Raw genomic sequence first — 21,052 nt, 5'->3', positions numbered from 1 at the left:
CCAACCTGCTGGAGCTGCATCTGTGGGTCGGTGCCACTCCGTCAGCTTCCTGCAGACCCCCACCCTGCCTCACTCCATCCTGCTGCACGGAATTTTCCAGTGGTCACAGCCTGGCACTGCACAGCTTAGCCAAAGCCCAGGACCGTGAGCTCCTGCAAGCAGCCAGCTCAGAGGGACACGCACCAGATAGGACAAGGCAGGAGTCCAGCAGGACCTCTGCACAGCATTGAGCTGCTCTTGCAGAGGAGCACTAAGGAAATACAGTGCCAGGAGGGTGGCTTGAGACAATCCAGGTGCTGCACTCCAATACCCCACTGTGGGACTTGATAAGGTTTTGCTGTTACTGCACAGGTGCCCCTCACTCAGACTCTCCCACCCCACCTCAACTTACTTGTCCAAGGCAGAACCCTGGCTCTGGTTGCTCGTGAGACGAGAGAAGACATTGCGGTCGTTGCGTGGGCGCGTGGGAGGGGATGAGGGAGGAGTGAAGCCAACATCTGGAGGCCTGAGCCAGGAAGGATCAGAGAACATGTGACTTGGGAACTGCTCACCTGGCAGCTGCCAAACTCCTCTTGCTCAGGCTGACACCCCAGGGCATAGCTGAAGCAGCAAGAGCTGATCAGCAGGCACCTCTGCCAGCCTGCCAAAGCCCCTCACCTTGCAGGTTGCCCACGGTCATAGGATTTCCTCCTTGTGAGAGGCGATGTGTCTGAGACACGAGATTGTCTGGGACTTAAAAAAAAAAAAAAAAAAAGCAAAAGAGCATAGTAGATGCCTGCCCTCCTCCATCCAGAGGCCTCAGTGCTGAACCTCCACGTCCCTTCATTCCTCCCTCCCAAATGGAGAAGTTGGGTTGCCTCGTGTCACAGTCATGAGATCAGAGGATGCCTCGAGTCACTCTCTGAGTGCAACAACCTTTGGCAACCCAAGAAGCCTCCATGAAGGCTGATAAGCAAGGGCAGTGAGATAGGGCCCCTCATACCACCCCTTCTTTCCCTCCTCCTGGACCACTCTCCTCTCCACCCACACAGGATGCCAACATAAGACCCAATGTCCTCCAAAAGCCCGCTGGAGAAGACCACTGCTATCTGCTGCAGACTGACCAGGATGGATGGCAGAATTTGGCTCATCCTCATTGCTTTGACCCCCCACATCCAGGGCACAGTTTCCCACCCAGTGGTCCATGCCTTCCAGCCAACCTCCCGGTGCCCAGAGAACTATCACCCTCTGCTCACAAAGTGCTTCCTCGTGTGGGCAGGCTGACGGTGCGTGACACCTTCTCCTTGTAATAGGGGTCTCGGATTGAGAAGCTGATCCCATCCTCTTTGATCTCCATAAGGGATGCCAAGGACTTGGTGATGTTCTTGGTGGAGATGTCCAGCGTGGGTCCTAGACATTCAGCTGACACTGCCTTCATCTGCCCCGAGAGCTTGGGCTCTCCCTAGAGCAAGACACAGGGTTCAGGTATGGACCCAACACATCCCTCCACCCCTTCTTCAATACTCTGTAACAGAGCTACACAATGGCCAACTCACCTTGAACTTGAAATCATCCTGGCTCGCTGAGCCCTTCATGCTGAAAGACTGGGAGATGCTGCAGGGAGAAAGTGACAGAGCTGGATCTTCAGCACCGACCTCCTTTCACAGGCTGCTACCAGTCCCTCAGAATCCCTAGGTCACTCCCTGCTCCCCAGCACCCCTTCTCCAAAGGCTGATCAAGTCTTTTGGTGTCTGAGTTGTCTGTTCTGCCCTCCCCAAAGGGCAAGGCACCACAAGAAATTGCAGATGATCTTTTTTTTCCTTCAATATCTTCCTGCCAAATCCCATAGGCGGTACCACACCCCATCTCTGACCACTACACTCATGCACAGCCTGCAGGGCTGGCTGCTCACCTGCCATCCGAGGCCAAGCTGAATTCAGAGACCTCCTCATCTGTGCTTGTGTAGCCGTTCTCTGCGCACAAGGGAGAAGGCACATCAGCAGCATGAAGGGAACCAAGTCCCAACCAAAGCACACAGCACTGGAGCTAAGGGCACAGCCTGGGCAGCTGTGGGGTGGCAGGTCTTCTGCACCGTCCATGCAGACCAAGGGCACACTGATGCCAATGGTGGCATCTCCTGGTGCTTTCTGAGCACCCAGCACAGAAAGTCCAGCTCTATGCCAGGGGGAAGAGGTAGAGGCCATACCCAGTGTATGGGAGGTTGGTTTGGGCTCTGTCCCACCTTGCTGGACATTGTGGATCAGTGCCTGGAGCTCAGGGTGTGATTCAGCCTTCTCCCGCAGGGCATCCAGGATGAGGTGGTTCTGCGAGGAGCCAGTCACATCTGTCTGCTTCAGGCGACCCTCCAGGAGGCGGATCTGGGCCTCCTTCTGTGCGACCTGCAGGCCCTGGCAGATGGAAGGTCAGACCATCCTCAGACAGGCACAATGGGATCCTCACCGCACATCCCACAGCTGGGAGGAACCCCACGTGCAGACAGTGCTCCAAACAGAAGCAGTACCTTGTCAATGGATGCCTTCAGGAAGTTGTCCAGCAGCAGCCGGGCTTCAGCCAGGGAGCAGGAGCTGATCACCACTGAGGTGTCTGTGGAGTCCAGCTCCTCCTGGAAAGGAGAGGACCTGGATGAGGCCAGGGGGCACAGCAATGGAGCAGGGAGTGGGCACCACAGCCTGCACAGATGCTCAGGGCTGAAGCTGCTCCACTTCTGCCCCACTGGCACTGCTGGCAGCACAGCCACTGTCCCAGGGGCACAGCCTGACTGCAGAGTGCGCAAAGCCTCCTGACGATAGAGGGGGCAAGGAGCCCAGCACCTGCACATTGTGTCTGGTGTCAGAACTGGGCACCAAAACCTGGGGGGTTTGTGTTGAGAGGCACAGCTTTTTTCACAGCTTTTTTCTCCACTTGCATGGAGACCAGTGAAGTGAGGAGCGAGTGGCTTCTCCCACACTCAGGAAGCACTGTGATGTCTGAGCTCCCTCTCAGGGATGTTCCTATCTCCCTCCCTCTCTCCCTGCCCACCTTGGTCTCCTCAATCTGCATGATGGTAGCCTGGCAGTCGGAGATGCTGTCATTGATGTAGTCGATATTGGCCCCCAGCACCTCAATCTCCTCGTTCAGCTCCTGCAGCCCCTTCTGTTCCTTAGGGCCCTCTGCCTGCAGTTTCGCCCTCTTGCCCAGCAGGGCCTCCTGAAGCAGTGCCAGCTCCTCTCGTTTCTGAGGGGAAAAGGGAGAAGGATTGGCACTGTGCTGGCATGGCCACCCCCCACCCCATATCCACCACCCTCACCTTGATGAGTCTCTCCATGTCAGCCTCCAGGTTGATGATGGTCATCCTCTGCATCACGATGTCAAAGATGCGCCGTTCCAGCGACTGCCACTTGAGGCGGGCAGCTTTACTGAAGGTCTGACTCGACCCCTTCTTGGGGAACTTCTTCCTGCAGCCCAAAGGGAACAGAGGCACATGGCAGCACCGTGTTTGGGAAGCTGTGCTGTCTCCCAGAAGGATGCCCAAGTGCTGGTTGCATCAGAGGAGTCTGTCTCGCTTTTGGATTACCCACCTCTGCCATCACCCCTCCCTGCTCTAACAGCTTGCACCTTACAGAGCACACTCCAAGCACAGCCTGTCCCCTGCGTTGGCACTTTACCTCCAGCCAAACACACAATGGAGAGCTGGCCTCCTGCCTTTGCCATCAGACAAAAGGGACACCCACGAGCCCTAGGATACCCTGCTGCTCACTGACCCAGCCCCGCAGTGCCACCACTGCCCTGACCTGACTGGCCGAGCCCCATTGACAGAAGGTGAAGGGTCTCCCAGGAAGTTGTTGATTTTCCTGTTCCACTGGCGCACGATGCTGGAGACAGAGCGAGCGCCGGACTCTGGCTCAGAGGAGGTGGTGCTGGCTGAGACCTCTGCACCAGAGTCCAGCATGGCTGGCTTCTGGCTCATCCTGCCTGCAGCTCGGTCTGACATGGGCTTGGCGAGACGGCGCAGAGCTGAGACCTGCCCAGAAGACAGCCCAAGGTGCTACCATCAGACAGCTGTCCCCAGATAAACCCATCACCAACCTCAGCTCCCAGATTCGGTGTCATTGAGCCACTGTTTGGGAGCCCCCTCGGGGCTGAGGGCTGCATGAAGGTGGTCTCCTCTCACCTCCTGGGTTTTCCTCCGCAGCACAATTTCCTGCTGCCGCTTCTGAGACTCCAGAGCCCGGATCTGAAACTGCATAGGAGAGACAGACTATGGGGTCCTGCTGAGGAAAGAAAAGCTGCCCAGACACCCTAGCAATGGCAGAAGCTTCCACCACCAAAGACTAGAGCAGCTGCTTTGGCATGAGCATCACTTGTGATTTTAACAGTGCAGAAGTTTTCAGCCTCAAGGCTGGTTTTAGTTATACCCTTCCCCTGAACACAGTGGGGAGCTCACACATCTCCAACAACCACACCATGAGATTCAGGGCTGTCCCTGGCACCAGGTGACCCTGCAGCACACGGGCAGGCTGCCTTCTCACCTCCTGCCGGCGCTGCTCCTTTTTGAGCTGTGCTATCTCCCTATTCCTCTTTGTCTCTGCCAGTCGTCTCCGCTGCTGCTCCTCCCGCATCTGCTTCATCAGCGCGACCTGCAGAGGGGAGGTGTGATGTCTGTGATGTCTGCGTGGGCATCTGGTGTTCCCAGCAGTCAGGACAGCCATCCTGCATTCACCAGCAGGAGCAGAAAAAGCAGCTTTTTCCTTCAGCAGAGCAGGAAGCCGGGCTTGTCCAAACCAGTCTCAGCCTCACAGCTCCCAAGAGATGCTCTTCCCACCCTGAGTACCTTTGCTTTCTTCATCTCAGCCACCTCTGCCTGCAGCTTCCTCAGCTCCCGCTCATAACGGGACTGGTTCTTCAGCAGGCGAGCGTGCTCCTTCTGGGCAGCCTGCAGCTTCTGCAAGTCCCTGTTCATCTCCTTCAGCCGTTTCTCATAGTCTGCTTTGATCTTGTTGGCTTTTTCCTCTGTGTAGCACTCCATGGTGCCTGCAGGAGTATGGAGAGGGCTTGTAAGGGTCACAGTGCCCTGCCTGTTTTGCCAGAGCCCACTGTCATGCTGCACAGGCTGAGGTCTGTCTGGGGCACCCAGTGGGATGAAAAATCAGGACTTAGCACAAAACAGGGGCAGTGGGTTACACCAACTGCTGGGCTGAAAGGAGATGTGGACCTGGATCTACATCCAAGTGCATCCTGCTTGGCTGATGCTGGGACTGGGGATCTGCTATACTGTGGGTCTTTGGGGTCTTTCTATGCTCATAGCACAACTCACCCAGGAAATCCCTACACCCTACCAAGCAGTGTTCAATAAAGGCTTTACCTCACCAACCTCCCCAGCACCAGCAGGATCAAGAGCTCTCCGGCTCCTTCTCCCACAGTAATAAGAGCACAGCCTTGGGATCCCAGCTGCTCAAGCAGAGCAGTGTGGATGACAAAGTCTAAGGCTGCATGTAGGGGATGGATGTGTCAGCCCTTAGCCAGGTGGGCAGGAGGAGAATAGGGACCCAGTGCTGCTGGGATGGGACCCTGTGGATGAGGTGGCTCTCACTGAGGTTCTGCAGGACCCGGTCCCGCTCCAGCTGTGTGTCCCGGATCTTGTTTTGCAGCAGGATAAGCTTCTCCTCATACTGGTGCTTCAGTGTTTGCAGACGCCGCTGGCTGTTCTCCAGCTCATCGATCAGCTTCTGCTTGATCTCTATCTCGCAGGTCAGATCTGCAAGGTCAGCCTGGAAATTCACGGCTGGAGGCCAGAGAGGACAGTCAGACCAGGAAGGATGGGGACAGCATTGCTCTTATGGCTCCACAGAATCACAGTGCAAGGAGCGAGTGGGGGGAGAGATGAGAACTTGGAGGCTCCCTGCATTGACTCTGGCTCTGCCAGGCCCCCAGAGAGGACACAAGCCAAAGTCTCAGGGAACTCTCCCTTCCCAGGACTGGAGCCCAATCCAGCAAATGCACCCCCCATGCTCTGGACTCTGCACTTTACCCTTCTCCTCCGCATCTGAGTCCGAGTCCACCAGGCTTTCTTCACTCCCCGAGTCCTCATCTTCATCTTCACGTCCATCCTCTTCCTCACAGCCACTCTCATCCTGTTCCTCTTCCTCCTCCTAACAGAAAGTGCCGTATTCCAACTTACAGCATGGCTTTGCCCTTCTCTCTGTGGTCTCTACCCTGCTCAAAACCTCAGCTCACCCCACAGTACCCAACTGCAGCCCCTACAGTGTGACTCAGCCTCCTACATGGGATACCCATGGGCTGAAGCATCATTTCTGGACCCATACTGCACATCACAGCAAAGGACAGCTCTGTGCTACATGCATTCCCTACCAGCACTGTGTCCCCTGGCCCTCCTTCACCTAACTCTGGTGAAACCAGGCCCCAGAGAGACATGGGCTCCTCACTGCATAGCAGGGCTGACACCTGGCAGTGTCTGTACGTCCACAGCCCCTCCTTGCAGGACCAGGCCAGAACTTGATCACCCTCCTTCTCAGGGTGATGTCAGTCCTCCATAACTGAGCATCCCATCTATAAGAGCACGAAGCCCCTCTCACCTCTTCTGCTTCGTTCTCATCTGTCTCCTCCCCATTGTCCTGCTGCAGCTTTGGCCGCTTCTTAAATGCTTCCTTCTCTGGGCTGGGGGAGAGCAGTGGGGCACAGGTGAGTCAATGTCAGAACAAGCCCCGCAGGGACCCGCCAACCTCCTGCTCTTGTATTCTATAGGGAAAGTACCCTCCAGATACTTGGTGGGTGAAGAGACAACCAAGGCAGTGCCAGGAAAGGAACACACGTGCCTAGATTTTGTCTGGGTGCTACGGTTTTAGCAAGGATAAGGTTAAAAATGAGATATCCATCCCCATGAGAACAGATAGGGCTGATGTGGGGTAGCCCCATTCCCAGCATCACACAGCCTTTACCTTTTCCTCCGCTGCCTCCTCTCTTTCTTTTTCAGCCGCTCCAGATCCTGCTTGGCACGTCGCAGGACATCAGAGGCCTCAGTTTCTGCAGGGGCAGCAGGACTGCCCAGCCCAGCCAGGCCAGGAGCTGGGGATGAGCCCATGGAGTAGGGGGGACGGGCAGAGAGGCGCGAGAGGCTGCGACGCAGGGACTCATTCATGGATTCACTCTCCAGGAGCTTTGTCCTGGGAAGCAGAGATGAGATGTAGGTCAATGAGGAGACATGCCAGTAACACGTCAAACACAAACCATGCTCAGACACCTCGAATTGGAGGGCCAGGATGCTGCAGAGTCGGTATCCCAGGGTTATAAAAGGCAGAGATGGACCCAGATTTGTGGGTTAGCAGCCCCTGCAGGACAGCAGGGACTCCCATCAGAATCTCCCCATCCATCAGCAGCCATGATACTGGCCAAAGCACTGCTCAGCACTAAGACTGGGACTACCATAGGCCCAGTGGTCTTAGCTGCTGCCTCTCTGGAGTTTACAAACAGAATGGTGGAGTCGCAGAGCCAGGATCAACATCTGGGCTTGCACCCTGCATTGGTACCAACCAGCCCAAATGACCCAACAAACTTCATTCCTGGCTCACCTCAGCTCCTCAATCTCTCGGATGTAGTTCTGGATGAGAGCACCGATGGCCTCGTTACTATCACCTGGAGAAGCAGAGGCTTAGGGGGCTCAAGGTAAGACACCAACAGTGTTATAGCACCCGTCCCTACCACACTGGGTGGGTCAGGCCAACGTGTGTGTGCCCAGCCTCACCTGCCTTGGCCAGCATCAGGTTGGCCTCCTGGCTCATCAGCTGGGTGACCCTGTTGTTGATGGAGTCGATGGCCTCCTGCATGGCTTTCACCCGCATGCGCAGGGCGCTGTTCTCCTTCTGCAGCATGGCGTTCTCACGGAACAGGTCGCTGTAGCCCTCTGAACCATCCTCCCCAATGACCCTCTTGCCCTGTGGGGACACACAGGCAGTTTCTGAGCATGGGATGTGCTCCACAAGGAGCCCCACCACTGCCTCCCTGAGGGCAACCCCAGTCTCCAAAACAGGGGAATGAAAAATCTAAGGACTAGGAAAGCCTGAACTCAACAGGCAGAGGGCCAGAGATGCTTCAAGGCTTCTCTCTGCTCTAGCATCTCTGAGCCCCTGTCTGAACCTCCTAAGCTTGACCCACCAGTCCAGTCTTCTGCCTCAGAGGAGCACTGGGAAGGTAGCAGCTCATCAGCTATCATCAGCAATGGAAAACTGCCATCCTCACAGTGACTTAGCTTCACTCACACCATTCTAATGTTATCAAAACACTCATCCAGAGTGAAGCTCAACTGGCCAGGCCACAGGACACATGGGAAATGGCCATAAATTACCACATTATCTGTGGGAGGGAGAACCATGGGCAGGAAGGTCCTGCTTGCTAAAACTGCCCCAATCCAAACACTAGAAGGGTTCCTCCTCCCAGCTCCATTCCATCTGCATGGACTCTCTTGGGCACTCACTGCCTTGTACTCCATCAGCTCCATCTGCAGACGGGCGATCTCAGCCCTCAGGGCACTGATCTGCTGACTTGTCTTGTCTTGGTTCACCACCACCTTGTTCTTGATGTTGCGAGCCCGGTTGGCATACTTGAGAGTGTTCAGGGTCTCCATGAAGTCACGGTCAGACGGACTCACGCAGGCGATCATGATGGTTTGGCTTGGGAGGGTGAAGGGCAGGGTGAAGGGGTGGTTTCCCCACTCAGCACACAGACTTCAGCTCAAGCCCTGTGCCTTGACATCCATCCCAGCCCTTCTACGGTTTATAACTGAGGCATAAACTGGGTTCAATCCCTCCTAGTGACAGAGCATCATCAGGAATGGGCTCTACAGAAAAGTGCCCTCACAGCAGGCAGAGAACTCTGGCTGTCATGCTGGGCAACAGCACCCATTGCATCACAGATCTGCAAGTGCTCCAAAGCATTTAACACCAGCTAATTCTACCAAAGCTGCCTAATTGCAGCTGGGACTCACGAGCAACCAAGGCATTCACATTCGCAATGCCATGTTGCCTGTCAGGAGGCACCCACCCCAAAGCAGGAAACCCACAAGTCATCCAAAATAGCTCCTACACACCCCAAAGCCCCCAAGCCCATTTGCCCATTACAGCCCTATGCTGGCGGGTCCCCAGACCTGTTGCCACCGAGGGAATCCTGCAGCAGGCGGGTGAGCTTGGAGTCACGGTAGGGCACATGCACAGCTTTCTTGCTCTGGTCTCCAAGGGCACTGATGACATTCCCCAGCGCCAGCTGCCAACACAAAGGAAAAGCCCTCAACCAACTTCAGCCCCTGCTGAGAACACAACTGCCACACAGCCAGAATTTCAGGCTAAGAGTGCACGCTGTGACACATGTACGTGGTGCAAGATGGGAAGGCATGGGGCTTTCCTGGCCACTTTCAGCATTTGCCCTCCTTCCCAGCACCAGAGCAGTGAAGAACAACACCGAACTTCAGGGTAGTTTTTAAGCTCAAATTAGCAGCCCTCAGTTTTCTGGAGCCTAGCACACTTGTGCTTGTGCTGTACCCCATAGTCCTGCTCTCAGCAGTAAAGCCATGGATCACAGATAATCTTCCCTACAGTTCCAAGCAGCACGACCCACAGCAACTCCAGCAGCATGGAGCAGCTGCAAGCAGAAGCCAAAGGTACCCCAGGCAGCCCCTGCCCTCTCCCTGCTGCCCATCCCACACCCAGGGTTGTACCAGTCCACAGTTGATGGAGATGCCTTCCTTCGCTCTCTCGCCAGTAGCGCCTGTTCTCTTCAGCCTCTCCGAGCCAGCCAGGTCCACAAAGTGAAACTTGGCTGTGAGGGTCTCATACTCAGTGGTGGGCTGGGTTCCATCTGGCAGGCCAGTCACCTCCCCATTCACCTGCAGCCAGGCACACACAGAGGGGTCACTACCACACACCCCACAGGAGCCCCCTCAGCCATACAAGCCTGAGCATTCACCCTCAACTTGGACCCCCCCAGCAATCAGGTGAGCTCGACAGCAGCTTGCTGCGAGCCACCCCATCCCTGGGACAGAGCTGCTCTGGCAAATACCTAAAAATATCTCCGGCAAATATATAAAAATAAATGCTAATATTGACTATGACTACAGAGAAACAAGACAAAACCCTGCTTCTTTGGGAGGCTTCAGACCATTCTCCTTTCCCAGGGAACCCACACAGAGCCAGGAAGAGCCCAGCTAGAAAGCAGGAGGGGGGGCAGAGCCCCTCAGTCTCACCAGCTCTGGGCGGGCACACACTCTCATCTGGCACAGATGAATGGTGAAGATGGCATGAGACCGAGAGCTCTGCACATTCATCTGGGTGCTGGCAGTGGTGCGGGAAAGAGCCCCCTGTTTCAGGCACTGGATGAGCTGCAACAACACACAGCAGAGAAAGAAAACCTTCAAGCACCCTTTTAAAGAGTTAGGACAGCATCTCTTGGCAGTCCTGACCTCTCCATGCTGGGGCTGTCCTGTTACATCCCAGATGAACTCACCCTTGTCTTGATGCCCATATAGTGCATCCCTGGCTTCAATCCCTCTTCTGCACTCACCGATGCTGTACCCACCTCATCCTGGGAGCTGATGAGCCGCGATGTGACCCCCGTGGTGTAGATGCTCCCACTGGCATCCTCATGGATTTTGATGTTGGATTTGCGGTGACGTGCATCTGGGTCACGGGCGCTGTCAAACAGGTCCAGGATCTCTTCGTTGTAGAGCTGAATGGGGCAAAAATGCACGTGAGTAACAAAGACGAGGCTGCTAGAGCCTGGCGCTTCAAAATGTGCCAGAGGATGCCTTCCTGCCATCCTTGCTAGGAAGAGAGCTGTGCACTAAACGCAGGCCATGTCATCACCCCTGGCTCACCATCACTCACCTCCAGGAATTGGGCGCTGACTTTGAACTCAGGCGCTGCCACCCCCTGACTCTGTGCCGCCCGCTTGCGCTCCTCGATGCCGCTGAAGAGGTGTCCGATGGCCCGCGGGATGATGCCCTGCTCATCCTCAGAGATGTTCATGTCAAAGCCAGTGCCCATGGTGTATGTCTTTCCTGCACCAGTCTGCAAAGAGGCACCAGCTGGGTCCTGCCTGTACCACCCCAAGCACCTCTGCTGAACCCCCCTGCACCCCACCACACCACCTCCCACTTTCATGCCCCAGCCCCACCACCCCTTCTCACCCTGCTCCAGCTCCCACCCAACCCTGAGACAGCTTCATCCCCTCCACACCCAGCAACTTTAAGTCCCTGCCTGCTCCTAACTTCCACGATGCTGACTCAGGAGACCCCAGAGCCCAAGGCAGAGCAAGGCAGGTACCTGACCATAAGCCAGCACAGTGGCATTGTAGCCCTCGAAGCAGCCTTCAATGAGCTTGCCCACGCATGTTGTGTAGATCTGCTCCTGCCACGTGTCCAAGTCAAAGACAAAGTCATAGGTGAAGGCTTTGTCCTTCCCCAGCAGCACTTGTGGCTCACCAGGGGTCACGGAGGTGCAGATGTGACATCCCTCGATTTTCTCTTTGGACAGCTGGGGACGGATCCTGCAGGAGGAGGAACACACTGAGATCACCCCACTGCCTGGCCCACATGCTCTGTGTTGGGACCGTGGGTGCTGGAGGCTGAGGTCCAGCAGTACCACTGCTCATGGCATGAAGCAAAGAGCACACAGAGCAGCATGGGCTGACAACCCACAGACTGCACTTGAAGCTTCCCTTGCACCAACCCACACCCACAACAACTCATTTGCTGCAGTGTCCCCTGCCAGGCAGTGGGCTCTGGGCTGCACATAGGCACCAATCAATGCACAGAAGCAACCCGGACTGCCAGGGCATGGTAGGCAGAAGAGATGCACAGCAGCCAGACACAGCATGGGTGCACTCGTGCAGGAGACAGCAAGATCAAACTGCATTCACAGAAGCCTGAAATACAAAATGCAACCAGACAGTCCCAACACCAAAACAACTGTCTGAATCAAAGCACAATCCAGCCCAATGGCTGCCCCAGGCTGTGGGCTCTGCAGACAGAGCCAGGACAGGAGAAGCTGCGCAGGGCTCCAGCAGCACCGTGACCAACACTCTGCACACCACCCCGAGGGCTTTGGAGCACCGAAGGTGCTGACAGAGCCAGGCAGACACGGATCTGCTGCACATCAGACAGCAGCACGCATCAGGGCTGCACAGCTCCAGGTTTTGGGGATGTGTTGGCTGCAGGAAGCAGCTGAGTGCCCTGGGGAGCTGCGGAGAAAGGGAACGCAAAGCCAAACGCCCTGGCAAACAGCTCTCATTAGAGCTTAATGACTGCACATCTCCCCTCCCTGGATGCTTCATAAACACAGCTATTAATTCTTCCAAAGCCTAACTGCTGGCAGTGACCGCAGCGGAGGCCCTGCAGGTCGAGGCTCCCACATCTCAAGCAGTGAGAGCTGGGGGGACCACCACCCACTGGGGAGCAGAGCAGCAGATGTGTGGGAACAGCTATCCGTGTCGGAGGGTATATTTAGCACTGCAGCCACAACAGAAAGCAGCTTCTGATGTGCTCAGCCCGGCTCTCTCCTGTTGCCTTCCCAGGGTCCCACCCTCCTGCAGGAAAATGAACCCCAGTTTTAATTACTTTCTGACCAAGGTGAAGCACTGCCCCTCCCCAGTCACACACAGCATCACTGGGAAACAGACAGAACAACAGCCTGCCAGCCCTGTATTGCTGGAAAATCTTTCCTCTTAAGAAAAATGAGAGCAGAGATTTCAGCAAAAGGCTTTTGTTGTTTCTTCCCCCACCCCCCCTTCCCTCTCCAGAAAATGGTTTAATATGTGCATGTGACTTTGAGAGAGAGGCTGGGTAGCAGCACTGTGTGTGACTGCACATGGACTTCCCATAGGACTTCTGGAGACCACAGCTATGGAACCTGCAAGGGTATGAATGGACACCCAGGTGCCAGCACCAACTTGTGCCACCCTGCATCCCCAAGGGTGGCTGGAGACACAGGTGCCCACAGGCAGGTCCTAGGCCCCAGCACTTAGCCCAAGTGTCATTTCATAGAACCATAGAATCACTGAGGTTGGAGCAGACCTCTGAGATCAGTGGGTCCAACCCCAACCCACCCCACCATGCCCACAACCACATCCCTCAGTGCCACACTGACTCCATCAACTCCCTTGGCAGCCTGTGCCAATGCTGACCACTCATTCCAAGAAGAAATTGTTCCTAATATCCAACCTGAGAGTCCCCCGATGCAACTTAGGGCCACTTGGGTACAGGTTAGGAGCTGCCACAGACAGTGCAAATATCAGCTCCCCTGCATCACGCAGCAGAGGGAGCCGGGGGGCAGAGATGAGCCCAGGGAGCACCAGCAGCTTCCAGCAGACACAACCCTGCAATGGGATGTTCTGGGGAAGCAGTGACTGTCACTGGCAGCCCTACCAGCCAGCATGAGGAGATTAACATGGCCACCACCAAGAGCCAGCACAGAGGGAATCTCTGGGCCAGTGATGCTGTTCTTCCTGCTCACAGTCCCAGCTCTTTGCCACTGGGGGGGGGTCTCATCCATTCCCATCTCTGCCCCACTCCTGGAGACACCCAAGGTCATGGGGACGGGGCTCTGAGCACCTGACTGACCTCTGGATGTCCCTATTCAGTACAAGGAGTTGGACCAGATGGCATCCAAAGGTCCCTTCCAATTCAAATGATTCTACAGTTCTATCCTCTCCTATCCCAGAAGGAGTACTGCCACACCAGGCACTGGGCAATGCAGAACCTGATCAGGCAGGTGTTCATATCACATCAGCCTCCTCTTCTCTGGACTAAATCAAGGCTCTTCGACCACCCCTCACATATCTTGCTGGCTCTCCCTGCACTTGGGCTGGTGGCAAAGGACCGAGGGGGAAACAGACAGCCCAGCAGACCCTGCCTGCTTTGGCATCGGGGCACAAACCCTGCAGCAGCAGCCTCCTCTGTGCCAGGCAGGGCCCACAGCCGAGCAGGGGACACAAAGGCCCGGCAGAGTACAGCATCTCTCTCCTCCCCTTTCCTGCCATGCTGGCAAGCTGTGAAAGCGCTCGTCTCCATGGCTCAGCTGCCAGGGCGACCGAGCATCTGGGAGGAAGCAGCAGAGTGAGGCTTCACCCTCAGGGGCAGGGAGTATGGGGGCACACACAAAGACAGGGTTGTTGGGGCCAGGCTGGGGAGCCAAGTGCCTGATGGGCACCATGGGGAAGCGGATCCCACGGGCGGCCCTTGGGGTCCCTCTTGTCTGGGGGAAGAAGCAGAGCCCACAGGGAGAACCCAGCATCTCTGTCCTTGCAGACAAAAGAATGGGCTGTGGGAGGGGTACAGCCCACATCCCCATGGCAGGGCTTCCTTCACCCATTGCTTGGCCAGGAAAAGGGGCTGCACTCACTGGGACACCCCACACAGCCCCCAGTACAAAGGAAGGACCGATTCAAGTGAAGTGGATGCCTGCAATCACGCCCTCGTGCCCCCTGCTGCCTCAGATTCCCTTTTCCCTGTTCATGGCAACAGCAAACCCAAAGGGCTTCAGAACTCCCTTCTGCAGGGTATGGCAGCACACTCCCACATCCCACTTCTCCACAGCAAGAAGCACAACACTCCACACCACCAGCAACAGCATCAGGGCAAAGAACCCCAGGTTTTCCCATATCTCCACACCAGCACACAAAGCACCGTGCTGTCCATACTTGCCAGAATCAGCTCAAATACAGCCTAGTCCCATGGGGTCCTAAGGAAGACAAAGCCCAGCCCCACTCCTGACTGAGTCCTGGGAGAATCCTTGCTGCCCAGAGGCTGCTGTTGGCACTGCCAGTTGCTCTGGACCCAAATCAAGACAAAGTTAAGCATTTAATTACCGCAGCAGGGAAGCAGCTCAGCAATCAGAGAAAATTGAATAAGGCTCCCCTGGGATTGCCAGGTCTGGTCAGAAAACACTCAGATTAAGAGATATAGGCAAGGCATTTCCTAGCAGGAGCGAGCACAGCACGGGGAAGGGCTCAGCCTCCCTTCATACCAGTGTGTGGCTGGCACCGAGGACACAGCAGGGCTGACTGCCAGGTCCCCACAGCCCTGCTGGGGAAATGAGAGAACCTCTGCAGAGCCAAGGTGTGTATGGAGACCTACTAGACATGGCTCAGTAGGGGAACCTTCCACCACACTATATCCATCCCACAAGTGACCCCAACATAGACCCTCTGCTTGCCACAAACACGGGGTGCTGGCTGTGACCAGCTTTATGGGGCAATCCCCGCTGCTGTGAACCCCAGAAGACCCTGGGCCCCCTAATCCTCAGGCTTAGGGAAACCCTTCAATCACCGTGTGCTGTTCATTAGCTCTGGCAGGAGAGCACCAGCCCCGAGCTGCACCATCTGCTTGGCACCAGGACCTGCAATGGAATAGGGGACACACAGCCTGTACAGGAACCCTGCACAGGAGAACCCTAACCCAGGGCCACAGGAAAGGGCTGGCAGGGCCTGGGGGAAGCAGGGGATTCAGCTTTACCCAGAGCATCACCTGGAGTGCACCAGAAGCAGGCTGAGTTTGCAAAGTCCCTGCACTCCTCCTCTGCCCCCACAAGCTGATGAGCAGCAGCTGGCAATGCCATCAGTCCCACCATGGACCTGGGGGGAGTAATGCCACAGGGATGTCTGCAAACAGAACTCTGCACAGTCACTCACAAAGGGATGCAGCTGGCAGAGCCTGGCAGCAGTTCCCCATGCAATCCAGCACATCCCAAACCTGCCAGCTGTTTAACCCCATAGGAGGGACTATTTTGACAGCAATGGGAAGGAAACAGACCCCTGGGACTCGGGGCAGTGGGAAGGGCACAAAAGACAAGGCTGGCTCCTCAATTAGCACGGGCTTGGTGGGAGTATCACCTTCCCTGTGCTGACAGCTTGGATTCGAGCTTCGGCTCCTGTGATTTGCTCTCATTTGGAGCTCTGTCTCCTGCAATTTGCTCACACCCGCCCCCAGCTTCGCTCCTGGTGCAGGAATGCCACAGCCGGTCCTGCCCCCTGGCTTTGGGAGCTCCACGTTCCTGATACTTCGGGGCACTAAGGATTTAAATCCCCACTCACGAGCACTGAAAGCTTCTTGAAGCCGCCCTACCCGGGGCAATGCTGCAGGCAGAGCCGTCTCTGCACTGAACTGCACAGTGGAGCTGCACTCCCCCCCTGCACCAGCAATATTTCCATCTCCTTTCTAACATTTCCGCTGTAAAAGCCAGCAAGTGTGCGCCTGATAGAAGCCAGGTGCAGAAAAAAACCCTCTCACCCACACACCTGGGGTCTGCATTTCCCAGGACTGAGCCCTACGCTGAGGATGGGGAAGGTGATTTGTGGTCCCTGTGCTTGTGATGCTGCTTCCCTTACAGGTCTTGGGGTGCAGCCATGGGTCAGTGCCATTCAGTGGGGAGCACCCCAGTGCCTACAGAAAGGAAATCCCATGGCACTGTAACCTTGGGAGCCGGGCACATCCCCAGCTTTATCTCACCTCCTTCTCTGCCCAAATGCCCACTTCATTAGCTCACCCTATATACAGCCCCTGTGAGAGCTGAACAAAACTGATCCAACACCCCTCAGACCTGCAGGTATCACGGCATCGCAAGAGGACTGTGCCCTATGAGTCACCCCCAGGCAGTCATTTCACAGTATAACTTGGGTTGGAAGGGAAACTGAAAGAACATCCACCTTCAACCCCAGGGTGACTTTCCATAGATGGTCTCCCAGGAATGACAAAGCACCACAATGACAGTGAGCACTGGGTTACACCATCCCCCTCCCTGTGCCATCACCCTCAGGCAGCACCCACAGCTCAGGCTGATGACACCTCCCCACCTCCCACATCCAAAACCATCCTGAAACACAGCTGGTCCCAAAGGCTTCATGCTTGCAGGAACCAACCCAGCAAGCAGAGAAGCCCCAGCCACACAGCAGCAGGATGCAGGCAGGATGCTTTACAACCCTGCTCCCACCAAGCTGAGGCCCTCCCAGGCACGCTGCAACGGCTGCAGGAATCTGTCCCCAAATCATTGCTCCCAAGGAGACGGGATCAGTTCCCAGGGCAGGAGGCAGCCAGAACTCATGCTGCTGCTCAGGGGCATGGAGCATCTCAGCAGGAGTGCTTATGAGAGCGGCAGAGCACTGGAGGTTGCAGGGTTTAAATAAACTTGAAACCCGACTCAACTTCCTTCCCCAATTTCACAAGCTCTGCTTCCTGAGTCGCTGCTGCTGCCTGGGCACTCTCGTGTGCTGCGCTCCCCCAGTTGACTCAGCATTTGGGGGTCTCGGGGAGCATTTCTGCAGCCACCCCACTCCTCAGCCTCCCCCCCGCCATGGGGCTGAACACTCTCCAGGTTAACACACACCATCAGCCCTCAACACAACAAAGCCACACACACACAGGAGCAGGGCCCTGCTCCTCAGCCCCAGAACACAGCTCTCTACAGCCACCGGAGCTGCTTGCAAGCCCATGTGCCCAGCAGAGGGGTACCCAGGTAACCAGTGTGCTCCGGGATGGAGCAGCAGCTGCAGCAGTCACTGTGAAGGTCACCTGCAGAAGGAAGCAGATGCTGTGCCTCCCTGAGACTCCAAGTGAGCACCCGGAGCACAAGGAGCACTGGGCTCCCTGCCCAGCACCCGAATGTGGCTCACAGCACCTGGCTCAGCCCCTCATTCCCTCCCAAGCCAGGCAGCTCCCAGGTGCCCACAAAGCAACGTGTCAGGCTTCATGCTGATGGCAAAGGAAAAGCAGCCCTGCCTGCAGCCACCAGCTTGCCGCAAGGCCAGCAGCAGCCACTGGGCCTGCGTCCCTCCCTGCTGACGGCAGCGCAGCAGCAGCCACCAGCCATTTCACTGCTGGTGCACAGGAAGCATGAACACACCCCCCTGTGCCCTAAATAACCCCCCCCCCCCCCCCAGCATCCAGCTCTGCAGGTCTCCAGAGCCAGCTGGGGATCTTGGAGGGAAACAGAGGAGATTTAAGCTGTGCATAGAGGTTGACAGCAAGAAATGCTGCAGCATCTCACCCCTACTTCCTTGTGCCAGGGCAGGACAGCTGTGAGAACCACAGATCATCAGGGATGGGGCAGCTCCACCACCTAACCCCAGGGACAACAGAATTGGGTTCAGGTGGCTGCAGCACCCCCTGACAGCAGTGGGACCATGCACATCACCCATTTAAACACAGCAGCACACAGCACCTTCCTCCAAAATCCCAGTATCCAGCATCCCCTTTCCCCACACTGGTGAGCCCACCTCGCTCCCACCAATAGCAGCAATACAGAGACCTGAATAAACAGCACGGCTCTATCTTCACGTTAGGAAGAAGGAACAAAAGGGAGATTTTTGTCCCTGTTTCTGCCACACCCAAAGGTATTAATCCTCTTCCTCCTCACTGCCCCATTCCAGGAGCTGGGACTGCACGGATTGCACGGCGGGTGGGGGTCTGAGGGCTCCTGCAGCCTGGCTGCTCCCCAGCAAGGTGCCACACAAAGAGAATCCTGGCTGTGCTGGGGAGGGGACCCAATGCCAGCCCCCAGGGGCTGCTTTGACACAAAAGCAGTGGGGCGAAAGGCTGTTTCTCGACAGCCTCCGACCTGCCTGCTGCCTGCTTTGTCTCGCAGCATCCTCACTCCCAGCCCTCCTTTGTCTTCACCTCTGCTACTACATCATCCCAGCGCTGCACCAAGCAGGGATCACTTCACCAAGGAGAGGATGGGAGAGGGATGGACCCTTCCTTTCCCACCCCAGCCCTCATCACGGACACCCCATTCCCATCACAATACCGCAGGGGGAAGGCAGTGTGTTTCCAACTCCTGCTTGTGAACCCCTCGTACACAGGACAGCCCTGACCCCATAGCATATGGGGGCTAAAGGCATGAGGTGAAAACAGGAACCAAAGCAGCCCCACAGCCACCACCCCGACAGCACTGCTCCATCTCCTTGAGAAAGGGACACAGCCCCGGGCCTTTGTTATGAGGCTCCATCCTAAGAAAAGCACAGGATGGCCATCAGGAAATCTCTACCCACAGCCGCCAGCATCTCGCAGACCCTGGGTTAGCACCCTGCATGGACACCCCGTCCTGCCTCCATGCAGGCACCATGGGAACACCCACATGACAAGGATGCTGTCACCTCCCCACTGCTGCCCAACCTGCAAGACTGCAGCCTGACTCCATTCTCAGCCCCTTAAATGGAGGGGTGCAGAAAACCACTATGCCACTGTCAGAGCAGCAGTGCAGGGAGGCGTTTGGGTGCACAAACACCCGGCATGCGCAGCCACACACCCACCATTTCCCCTTCATCACTGACGCTGCCACCCAAAGCATCTTTTGTGCTCTTGCTCTACCCAGGGCAGCACCTCAGTGTATCCTCCATCAATGCAGCCTCACTGCAGCATGTCATCAGCACCCCATGGTGCCAGACACAGCGTCCACACCCATAGCTGTAACACAGCACCATCTGCCCCCCCCCCCCAGAGCTGCCCCATCCCACAGCCTCACGATGGAAAGCAATGCAGGAGCAGCTGGATGAGGAAGGGTCCAACCACCCCCTTGCCCTGCACAGGGCTCAGCCCACCCAGGGCTGGCTTGGAAGGTGCGTGCTGAGCCTGGGCAACCATAGCGTAAGTGGGAGGAACACACATGTCCAGTCTAAGCCATGAGGATGGCAGCTCCGGATCTGTCCCTGCCTTCCTCACTTGATAGGTTCACGAGCCCTTTGGTGGGGGACGCAGGGGCTCCTTCCTCCTTTCTTTCCTTTTTTTTTTTTTTCCAATAGAGAAAAGCAAAGAGAACAGCACCGAACTGCAGAACCCCAGGGGCAGCGCTCAGAATACAACACCCAGCCCGGTACAGTGCTAACAAAGAGCCCCCCACTTTCATCCCTCTTCCATCCATTGTCGTGTGGGCGTGTAGGAGGTTCGGGATGTGCCCACCGCCTGCAGACCCGCTCAGGGCCTCAGCCCCGGAACCCCCTCGGGCAGCCCACGAATTAGGTGCTGTCGGCAGCTCCTTTATTTAGGTGCAGGAGCCGTAAGGCGCATTGTTCCCAGCTCAGAGGCAGCACAAAGGACACGGAGATGGTGCAGAGTCGTCGGCCCCCCCCACACACACACATTGCGGGGGGACCCCTCCTCAAAGAGCCTTTGACACCACCGAGGGTAGGAAGCCTAACCCGGCCATGACTGCGCTGCATGGAGACGGCCCGGGGGTCTTCCCGCACTGCGGGCTTCACTGATGGAGCCTATGGGGTCTCGCAGGGCCGGAGCAGTCCCACGGCAGTACGAAGCGGGACGGGGAACAGCGAGCACGGCTCGGGGATGCCGGCACAGAGGGAACGGACACGGAGCCTCCGGTGCTGCACAGACCCCCTTCCAACCCCCCAGAGGCCGCACCCGCCCCAGGACCCCCGAACCCCGCACTCACCTCACCGCTACCTTCACGCAGCTGTCCGGGGCCGCCATGCCCCCACCGCCCCGCACCTCGGCCACCGCCGCCCGAGAGCATCCGCGTCTGCAGGAGGAGGAGGGGGAGAGGTGGAGGTAGAACAGGAGGAGGAGGAGGAGGAGGAGGAGGAGGAGGAGGAGGAGGAGGAGGAGGAGGAGGAAGGGGAGGGGGCGGCCCCAGGTGCCGCGGGGCGGGTCGGGCGCTGCCGCCGGGGTCGCACCCGCAGCGGGGGCTGCGCCGCGCCTCGGCCGCAGAGAGCGGGGCCGGGCCGGGAGGGGCGGGGAGTGGTCGGGATGGGGGCGGGACCAGATGGGATCCGCCCCCCGGCAGCGCGGCCACGAGGAGGCCGAGAGCAGAGGTGTTGTGGGGTGCGCGGCCCCATGCGGACGGATGCTCGCATGAACACGCGCACACGGACGGCTGTCGGTCCCTGCTGCCCTCTGCCGGGTCAGCGGCACCGCTCCGGGCTGTGCCGGGCTGCATCGGGGTGTTCAGAGCCGTATCCGGGTGTGCGGGGCTGTAGCGGGGTTTGCAGAGCTGTGCAGGGCCGTATCGGGCTGTGCGGGGCTTTATAGGGCCGTGTAGGTCTGTATGGAGGAGTGCGGGGCTGG

General features: G+C 57.1%; 1 protein-coding gene across 4 annotated transcripts in view; it reads right to left on the bottom strand.

Annotated features, from left to right (window-relative positions):
• LOC107324594 (kinesin-like protein KIF21B) overlaps window positions 1-20,687 on the bottom strand; it is a 31,011-nt gene extending 10,324 nt beyond the window's left edge. For 3 of the 4 annotated variants that reach the window (XR_014938815.1, XR_014938816.1, XM_085527272.1), the window contains exons 1-27: window positions 20,421-20,685; window positions 11,307-11,529; window positions 10,869-11,051; window positions 10,561-10,710; window positions 10,229-10,363; window positions 9,704-9,871; window positions 9,137-9,252; window positions 8,468-8,663; window positions 7,739-7,928; window positions 7,566-7,629; window positions 6,936-7,160; window positions 6,573-6,654; window positions 6,008-6,128; window positions 5,570-5,761; window positions 4,811-5,010; window positions 4,509-4,616; window positions 4,151-4,219; window positions 3,771-4,000; window positions 3,287-3,434; window positions 3,019-3,213; window positions 2,501-2,602; window positions 2,222-2,387; window positions 1,892-1,952; window positions 1,536-1,593; window positions 1,236-1,441; window positions 658-732; window positions 392-505 (exon numbers count right to left, since the gene is read on the bottom strand). Coding sequence is in view for 2 of the 4 variants with exons in the window: in XM_085527272.1 (XP_085383398.1) it covers window positions 392-505; window positions 658-732; window positions 1,236-1,441; window positions 1,536-1,593; window positions 1,892-1,952; window positions 2,222-2,387; window positions 2,501-2,602; window positions 3,019-3,213; window positions 3,287-3,434; window positions 3,771-4,000; window positions 4,151-4,219; window positions 4,509-4,616; window positions 4,811-5,010; window positions 5,570-5,761; window positions 6,008-6,128; window positions 6,573-6,654; window positions 6,936-7,160; window positions 7,566-7,629; window positions 7,739-7,928; window positions 8,468-8,663; window positions 9,137-9,252; window positions 9,704-9,871; window positions 10,229-10,363; window positions 10,561-10,710; window positions 10,869-11,051; window positions 11,307-11,529; window positions 20,421-20,458 (3,815 nt within the window). In the remaining 2 variants the exon portion in view is untranslated. Of the gene's footprint in view, window positions 1-391; window positions 506-657; window positions 733-1,235; window positions 1,442-1,535; window positions 1,594-1,891; window positions 1,953-2,221; window positions 2,388-2,500; window positions 2,603-3,018; window positions 3,214-3,286; window positions 3,435-3,770; window positions 4,001-4,150; window positions 4,220-4,508; window positions 4,617-4,810; window positions 5,011-5,569; window positions 5,762-6,007; window positions 6,129-6,572; window positions 6,655-6,935; window positions 7,161-7,565; window positions 7,630-7,738; window positions 7,929-8,467; window positions 8,664-9,136; window positions 9,253-9,703; window positions 9,872-10,228; window positions 10,364-10,560; window positions 10,711-10,868; window positions 11,052-11,306; window positions 11,530-20,420 lie in introns of all 4 variants that reach the window. The other variant, XM_085527273.1, reaches the window with a different exon arrangement.
• Window positions 20,688-21,052: the final 365 nt, after the last annotated feature.

The sequence above is a fragment of the Coturnix japonica genome, chromosome 38 (genome assembly GCF_054131305.1).
Source record: "Coturnix japonica strain WE chromosome 38, WE-NBRP24, whole genome shotgun sequence".
In the NCBI taxonomy this organism is placed as follows: domain Eukaryota; kingdom Metazoa; phylum Chordata; class Aves; order Galliformes; family Phasianidae; genus Coturnix; species Coturnix japonica.
The sequence above is the reverse complement of the archived record's forward strand: the minus strand, read 5'-3'. Positions and strand labels throughout refer to the sequence as shown.